Source organism: Amaranthus tricolor, chromosome 7, assembly GCF_026212465.1.
Source record: "Amaranthus tricolor cultivar Red isolate AtriRed21 chromosome 7, ASM2621246v1, whole genome shotgun sequence".
Taxonomy (NCBI): domain Eukaryota; kingdom Viridiplantae; phylum Streptophyta; class Magnoliopsida; order Caryophyllales; family Amaranthaceae; genus Amaranthus; species Amaranthus tricolor.
The window spans coordinates 16,105,954-16,115,206 of record NC_080053.1 but is presented as its reverse complement, the minus strand read 5'-3'; the positions used below and the strand labels follow the sequence as shown (position 1 = coordinate 16,115,206).

Genomic DNA, 9,253 nt, shown 5'->3' with positions numbered 1-9,253 from the left:
TTGATTTCGGAAATGGATTGATGATGGGATTATAGGTTTAATATTTGCCCTGAATTCTTACTGAAAGGTGGAAGAATGAGAAGTAGTTTGAATAGTCTGTATATGTGCAATTGCAGATCGAAAGAGAGAAAGGCACGCGAGATAAACGTGAGATGATGGGAGATTGGATTTGTGTGGGAAATAGTGCTATTGAAGTTGGTGTTATAATCTATTGAAGTTGATGTTATAACCTATTAAAGTTGATATTATAATCTATTAAAAATTGGCATTTGGAGTTGGTGTTATAACCTATTAAAATTGGTATTATAACCTATTTGGAGATACCAACTTTAATAGGTTATAATACCAACTCTTACAGGTTATAATACCAACTTCAATAGGTTATAACATCAACTCCAAATAGGATTACATAGTGTGCGTTTTTCTGATAGTTGTTTTTCTAAGTAATAATAGGCCAGCCCATTTGAGACGTGACTCTTATAAAGACGGTCTCAAATAAGAAAATCGTAATATTAAAAAGCTATAAGGATTCAACTTTAAATTTGGCAAACATTTACAAGATACACACAAAGAAAAACATTTTAGAGATCTGCCCTTTTTCTTAACAAGCGATGATAAGAATACTGAAATGAGTATATTAAAAGGGTGATAATCAAGAATACATACATTCTATGCTATATATTGTAGGGAAAACGGAGCGTGGAAGTGTGTTAAATTCAATCAGAGATTATGAGAAATAAAATAAAGATAGTAAAATTAAACCTAAATTTGTAATAGAAAATAAATGAGAAACAAAATTATTTGTTCTTATTGATGATGATATTACAATGAAAGAAGCTACCGAATTTATAATGTGCTTCAATCTAAATAAAGGATGGTGATTATTAGATAATCACTAATGGTCCATAATAATTTAGATGTTCTAAAAACAAACTATATGGTTTGCATCAACTTAACTAAAAGTAAGAATGTATTTTATGACAATGGGTGAATTAATGGTAAAAAGGTGAGACAACCTCACAAATCTCCACCTTGACTCGCCTTTGATTGAGAATATTATCTTGTCATGAAGCTTCGTTTAAATGTGTATGATATCAGCTAAGTTTAAACAATGAACGAACTTAGCTGTTGGAAGTGGCTTGGTCAACATGTCTGCAGGATTTTCAGTAGTATGAATCTTCTCAACAATAAGATCTCCTATTGCAACTATGTCTCAAATAAAGTGATGCTTTATTTCAATATGCTTGGTTTTTGAGTGATACTTGCTATTTTTGGTTAAATGAACAGCACTCTGACCGTTACAATATACAATAAAAATATCTTGTTGCAACCCAAGTTCTCATATCAAGCCTCGGAGCCATATAGCTTTTTTCATTCCATTAGTGGCAGCAATATACGCTGCTTCAGTAGTAGACAAAGCCGCAATGGCTTGAAGTGAAGAATACCAACTAATAGCAAAACCACAAAGTATAAAAATATAAGCTAAAAGTGACCTTCTTTGATCTAAATCACCACTGTAGTCAGCATCGACATACCTAACTACACCTCCGAGATCAGGTTTATGTTGATCAAATACCAAACCAATTTCTTGAGAACCCTTCAAGTAACGAAGGATCAATTTAATGGTTTTCAATGTGCCTTGCCTGGATTGTGCATGAACCTGCTAACGACGCTCACAGCATATGCTAAATTAGGTCTAGTACATATCATCGCTTACATAAGACTTCCCACTGCATTGGAGTAAGGAACATTTGACATGCGTCTCTTGTCTTCCTTAGTGACAAGACATTGTTTAGATGACAACTTAAGATGGGCAGCAAGCGGAGTACTAACAGCTTTTGCAATCTTGCATTCCAAACCTTTCAAGCATTTTCATAACATACTTTCTCTGTGATAGAAAAAAGTCTACCATCTTGACAGTCTCTATTAATCTCCATTCCAAGAATCTTCCTGGCAGGACCTAAAGCCTTCATATCAAATTCATTGCTAAGTTGAGCCTTTAACTTATTAACAAGAGACTTATCTCTTGCTGCAATTAACATGTCGTCAACATTCAGTAACAAGTATATAATGACCCATCAGATGTCATCTGAAAATAAACATAGTTATCATAATTGCTTCTAGAGTAACCATGTCCAACCATGAATGAATGAAACCTCTTATACCATTGTCTCGGTGATTGTTTTAAACCATAAAGAGAATTTATTAGACGACATACATGATCTTCCTTTCCAGGGAATATGAAACTCTCTAGCTGCCGGATATAAATCTCTTTCTCAAGATTACCATGAAGAAAAGTTGTTTTCACATCTAGTTGTTCGAGCTCTAAATCACACAAGGCAACTAGAGCAAGTAATACATGAATTGAGGTATGATGAACAATCGGAGAAAATACTTCATTGAAATCAATGTCTTCCTGTTGATCAAATCCTCGAACCAAAAATCTTGCTTTGTACCTTGCACTTTCAACACCAAGGATGCCTTTCTTTTTCATGAAAATCCACTTACAACTTATGACTCGTTTGCCTACCGGCAACTTCACCAGATCCCAAGTTTCATTCTTAAGAAGACTCTCGACTTCTTCTTGCATAGCGGCAACCCATTTTGCTGAATCATCACATGAGATAGCCTTAGAATAATTTCTAAGTTCATCCTCTTCACCCATCTCTTGGGAAGCAATTAATGCATAAGCTATGTTAGCAGATTTTTCAATAAGTCGTTGAGTCGATTTTCTTGGTCTCTGTTGTGGAAGATCTTCATCCATTGACCACAGATGTGGTAAGCCTCTTTGTAGAGGTGGACGTTGCCTTTGTGGACACATATGCTGAGTAGTATCATCAACAATTGTCATTTGATCTTCTTGAGTAGTTGAGGATTTCGAAACGTCTTCCTTCCTAATAAAAACTTCAACCTCAAACTCCACCTTCTCTTGATCATCCTCTTGATCATCATTGGAGGAAACTACAACATTCTTTCTAGAAGATAACATGACATTTTCTTTAAATGTTATATTACGATTATCAAATGTTTTTTGAGAATCAGGGTCATATAAGCGATAGCCTTTAACCCCTAAGCCATAACCTAAGAAAATGCACTTCTTTGCACGAGGTTCCAATTTTCCTTCATTTACATGTGAATAAACAGGACACCCAAATATTCTAAGATTAGAATAATCAACAAGGTTACCTGACCGAACTTCTTCGGGAATATAACCATCAAGTGCTATATTAGGTGAGATATTTATCAAATAACATGCACAAACTCTTTTACCAAACCAGAATGAGAGAGCATACGACGAACTTTCTCTAAGATAATTATGTTCATTCTTTCTGCAACTCAATTTTGTTATGGAGTCCCTGGAATTGTGAGATGTGTAACGATGTCTTCCTTCTTACAAAAAATGTTAAATTCATGAACAAAACTCAAGGCCGTTGTCTGTCCTCAACCTTTTCACCTTCTTGCCAGTTTGGTTCTCAATTAATGTTTTTCATTCCTTAAAAGTGGAAAATGCTTCACTTTAGAGCTTGAGAAAATAGACCCAAAGCTTTCGTGAGAAATCATCAATAATAGTCATCATGTAATGACATTTTCCTTTTGAGAGTACTTTTAATGGACCCCAAAGATCTGAATGAATGTAATCAAGGTACCTTTAGTTCTATGAATAGCTTTCGAAAAATTAACTTTCTTCTACTTACGAAAAATGCAATGCTCATAGAATTCAACCTTACCAGTACAATGGTTTCCAAGATGACCTTCCTTCTTAAGAATTTGAATTCCCTTCTCACTCATGTGGCCTAATCTCATGTGCCACAACTTGGTGTTGTCTTTATTAGATGAGGCAATAGCTGCAAAACCAGTAACAACGGAACCCTGCAGCACATACAAACTACCAGATCAAATTGCCTTTAGTATTACAAGAGCTCCTTTGAACACCTTTAGAACTCCACCTTCAACTAACTACTTATACCCATGAGATTTAAGGATGCCCAAGGAAATGAGATTCCTTTTTAAATCAGGGACATGTTTGACACCTGTTAAGGTTCTTACAACTTCATCATGTGTCTTGATTTTGATTGTTCCATAACCGAAAACTTTGCATTGAGCATCGTTGCCCATTAAGACAAGATCACCATTAACCGGTTCATAGGTGGTAAACAAGTCTCTATTAGGAGACATATGAAAAGAACAACCAGAATCAAGAATCCATTCATTCATAGACCCCAACAGCTACAAAACAATCCCCATCAGATTCGGTCTCAACAATACTAGCTTCGGCGGATTTTTCGAGTTGTTTTCCTTTACTCTTATCTTCTCTGTCTTGTTTATTTTTCCACTTTATAACATTTAGAGATCTCGTGCCCTTTTTCTTGCAATAATGACAATATTTAGAGTTTTTACCCCTAGATTTTGATCTAAATTGGTTTTTACTACTACTACCTCTTTCTTGAGTCCTCCCTCTAACCATTAGTCCTTCACCAGAAATTTCAGAATGAATTTTGATATCAATTTTTTGTTTGGACAACAGGTTGGACTTGACATCATCAAAGGTTAAGGTAATATAATTACCGTATAACATTATTTCTTTGAAGTGTCTATATGATGGTGGTAGTGGAACAATGAGTAGTACAACTTTATCCTCGTCGTCTATTTTAACATTCAAGTTTTCTAAGTCAATGATAATGGAGTTGAATTCATCCAAGTTAGATGGAACAGGAGTACCTTCAGTCATACGAAGCGTAAACAATCGCTCTTTTAATAGAAGTTTATTGGCAAGACCTTTGGTCATGTAAATAGACTCTAATTTACTCCATATGTTAGCAGCGCTATTAGCGTTGATGACTTAACCTAATACCTCACGGGACAGGCACAATTGGATTATTGACAAAGCCTTTTCATACATGTCATTTCATTGCTCTTCCATTACACTTTCTGGTTTTTTCAGCTTACCAGCCAAAACCTTTTTCAAACCATTTTGGGCAAGAACGACTTGCATTTGGACTCGCTAAATAGCAAAGCTAATTTTAGCATCAAATTTCTCAATATCAAATTTTGTCGACATTATAAAAAAAATCTCAGTTGAAATTGTTAAAGCTCTGATACCAATTTGTAGGGAAAACAAAGCGTAGAAGCGTGATAAATTCAACCAGAGATTATGAGAAATAAAATAATAGTAGTAATAGTAAAATTGAACCCAAATTTGTAATAGAAAATGAATGAGAAACAAAATTATTTGTTTTTATTAATGATGATATTACAACGAAGGAAGCTACAGAATTATAATGTGTCTTAATCCAAATAAAGGATGGTGATTATTAGATAATCACTAATGCTCCATAATAATTAAGATGTTCTAAAAACAAACTATATGGTTTGCATCAACTTAACTAAAAATATGAATGTATTTTATCACAATGGGCGAATGTAATGGTAAAAAGGTGAGACAACCTCACATATAAAATGCAAGACAAGATTACAAGAGTATTGCTATAGACAGGGAAGATATGTAATATGGAATATTAAAGCGAAAATCTTCTGATAATGGAATATAGCCGTTGGCTATCAATGGGGTTCAATTAGTGTGATCTCCTTAGCATGCCCCTCAAGATGGACTACCTAGAGGTAAGTGCAATAGGTTTTGTGAGGAAGTCAGCAAGTTGATCATCTTGATGAACACTAGTAACCCTATTCTTCCACCTTGGACGCGTTTGCGGATAAAGTGATAGTCAACACCAAGAAGCTTCATTTTAGAATGAAATGCAAGGTTGGCACTTGAAAATAGGGTCATCAACATTCCATTTGTCGGATCAAAAGGCAAACTAGCATATATCCTCACTAAGGCGGTACCATTCAAAGCTTTTGACAATGCAATATGCAAGTTAGGCCTTGATGAACCCTACAATCTAACTTGAGGGGGAGTACAGAAAAGTAAAATATTTCCTAAGTTAAATTAGGAAACGTAATATTTGGTGAATATGTGTAAATTATTTCCTACCTTTATTAGTTAGCTTATACTTCCTCCGTTCTATAATTGTTGCTACATTTGCATGGGCACGGGAATTAAGAAAAGTGATTGACCTACACTGTAGCTGATTGTTTACTTTATAGAGTATAGTATTTTATTATTGTTAATTGAAAAAGAATAAAGAAAAATAGGTTGTTAGGTTACTTTATAGAGTATAGTATATATTTTATTATAGAGTATAGAGTATAGAGTAGGATAAAAATAGAGGTAGATAGAACTTTAAATGATTGTTTTATTACTAAAAACGGAAATGTAGCAAGTAATATGAAATTGCCAAAAATAGAAAATGTAGCAAGTATTATGGAACGGAGGAAGTACTTGTATAAAGAGGGCTGTAGAGTTCACGTGCCGGTGTTCATCAACAAAAGTTCTGATGAAAAGTCTCATTAGCAGTGACTAAGCACAATCCAAAACTCCCAACTGATATTGCCTACATTCTTGCAATGGAAATGTGGGAATTAAGAGCAGTGTTTATTCTAAAAACTCATACTTCATTTTCTTTTGGTGCTCTTTTATGCTTAACTAGCTTACATTTCTGATGACTAATGACTAAAACTTCTCATTTCCGCTGAACCCATTTCTCAAGTCTGAGCTGCTTCAAAGGAGGTCCTAAGTCTGGTTTACATTTCTGCGGACACCTCCATTTTCCAGAAACCACAGGCACACGAGAATGCTCAAAGTTCGTTGTTTCTCTAAGGATCTTTCTTCTCAATATGCCGCCCTTTTGCCCATCAGAAGATAAACCCGACTTTACAGGAGAATTCTCCTTGTTTTCCCTTGTGTTCGCTCTGCGCTTTAAACTGAGCTCAGTTTCTGCAGATGTGTATTCTTTCATCTCGTTTTTTATACTTCTGCGATTTTCTACTCTTGGTTTTCCATTTACAGAAATCCAGCCAGACTCATTTGCAGCAGCTTTAAATTTCTTTCCTGCCTTCTTTTCACTTTCATTACCAACATTGAACGAAATTTTTATTGGCAATCTCGAATGGCTTTTACAGCTCAATAGTTGCTCCGCATGCACTATTGCCGTCATATCTTCAGATTTGATTCTTGGGCATACACCAGAATTAGTTGAGTTGGTATCGCAATCACTGATTTTTTCTGCATAAGTCCTTGGATTATAAGTTCTTGCAGAAAACCAACCATTCTCAGAAGACATGTTGCCTCTTTCTGAGCCATCCTCCTGGACATTTCCAAAAAATAAGTGAGGAAATGATTGTAATACTCTACGGTTCAATGAAAAAAGTGACACTAGCTCAAATAGCATACCCGGAGAGTAGAAGGGTTTTTGTTCTCAATTTCACTATGCCTTGTAATTGTCTCGGAGCAGCTAAGTATTTCATCTTTCATTTTTGTCTCAGGTGATTCCTTTGGAAGATCTTCCTTTCCATTGCCCTTATTACTAAAAGTGTATCGATTTGAGGGTGAAGCAGCAAAATCAGAACTATCTAATTCTGGAGATTCGTATACATAACTAGAGAACCAGTTCGTGATGTCAGGAGGCTCTGGATCGGAGTACAAAACCACAGTCAAAATTTTGAGCTTATGTCAGCTTAAGTAACAAAATAGAAAGACATAGAGAATCGAGCACAAACCAGATGTAAGTGAGAGCAATTCTGGATAGCCAGGAACCTAAAACAAAAGCAAGGAATCATCATCCTCAGGAAACATAAGCATGTCACTAGATTGATATTATTTCTTTGTAATATTTAGTTGTCATTTTTATGTAATCTCTCATGTCTTATAAAAAGCCAAGGTTTGTAAACATTCATTCAATATAACCTTTACATAGATATTCACAGTTTTAAGTTCAGTTCCGTGTAGTGCATCATATTTGCTATCACATTTGACAATTCAATCAACTAGAAATCAGTTTAGTTCAATTCTATTTTAAGTTCAGATTAGATTAGATTAGATAACTAAAACTTTGAGTAATCCAAAAGAACATGCCTCTAAATTTATAAACATATGTGGACAGAATACTAAGCATCATGAACCATACCTCACTAGCAGGAAGAGATGGAACTTCATGCTTCCTAGTTTCCTTAGCAGATTTAAGGAAGCCAGAGTGGTTCCGCTTTCTCAAATCTACACCGATTTTCTCTTCTTCATACTCACTGTCTTCAACATACAATCCATTCTCTTCATCATCAAACCCATGAGAAAAACACAAGTCTTCATTTGTGTCCAATACAGGCGATTGATAAGTGTAACTTGCAAACCACTCCTTAATGTCAGGAGGTTCTTATAACAACCCATTTAAGGGAAATCAAAACAATACAAAAATCAGCAATCATTGAATACTTTTTACTCCTAACAATATAAAGACCCATAAATTGAAAGAATTACAATTTCCAAATTCAGGGAAAAGATAATCCAAACGCGTTAATCCCAAAAGAATTGAATCAAACTACATAATCAATAGGTAAGTCCCAATAGTCATCTACATGTATTCTCTAATTTCATTCATTTTGGTATAAAACCTGTAAATCTAAATTTTTCATATCAATTTCCAGTTCCACCCATCTTCCGCCTACCTAGCCCTCTTTTTAAATCCCCATATTCCAACTTACCATCTAATTCATGCATAAATACCCAGAAGTTGAAATGATTAAAACACATAATTCAGATATAATTACGATATATAAGTAATAACTAACCAGAAATTTGTAAGCTTGAAGAGTATGAAGAGCCTGATACCTAGAGCAGAGATAAAAACATAGATAAATTAATTGTACTAGAATACAAATATCATCAAAAATTTACTCGTAATACCACAAAATAAATGAAGCAATTGAGAATTTAGTAGATAAAATAAATGGGTACCTGAGATATAGGGTTTTTCATGACATAAAGATTGCAATTTCAGATAGCCATGGGTGATAATTCGATTAAAGAATAACGACTTTCTCTGTAACAAGTTAGAAGTATTTTCTCCAGCTCTGACATTTCTTTATCCCCTTTTCAAAGCATGATATTTAATTCTATTTTTGAAAAAAAAAAATGTTTCGGTGAATCCCGCTATGATGCCTTAATTGGCGCCTTTTTCATTGCTTTTAAAGTTTTATTCAAGTAAAATTTAAATGGTAAAATAATGAATTGATTTATTTGAAGAAGATAACTGAATATGTATAATGGATATTTTTATTTATTGTTAAAAATTGATTACATCAATGGGTATTTATAGTGATGATTTTGGTTACAAATTTATTAAAATATGTTAGATATTTT

General features: G+C 34.3%; 1 protein-coding gene across 1 annotated transcript; it reads right to left on the bottom strand.

The window, feature by feature from the left end:
* Positions 1-5,290: 5,290 nt before the first annotated feature.
* On the bottom strand, positions 5,291-9,000 carry LOC130817821 (uncharacterized). Its single transcript, XM_057683735.1, has 6 exons — positions 8,849-9,000; positions 8,683-8,722; positions 8,025-8,266; positions 7,618-7,654; positions 7,292-7,527; positions 5,291-7,205 (listed from the first exon to the last, which is right to left on the bottom strand). Exons 1-6 carry the CDS (start codon positions 8,867-8,869, stop codon positions 6,582-6,584), a joined length of 1,200 nt encoding a protein of 399 aa, XP_057539718.1. The 5' UTR covers positions 8,870-9,000; the 3' UTR covers positions 5,291-6,581.
* Between the last annotated feature and the right edge of the window lie 253 nt (positions 9,001-9,253).

Excerpts from the sequence above, each read along its gene's own strand:
- LOC130817821 (XM_057683735.1), bottom strand. The coding sequence starts at position 8,869 with ATGAAAAACCCTATATCTCAG. Across the intron at positions 7,655-8,024 it reads CATCTCTTCCTGCTAGTGAG|GTTCCTGGCTATCCAGAATT; the intron begins GTATGGTTCATG and ends CTTTTGTTTTAG. Across the intron at positions 7,528-7,617 it reads ATTGCTCTCACTTACATCTG|AGCCTCCTGACATCACGAAC; the intron begins GTTTGTGCTCGA and ends ACTCCGATCCAG.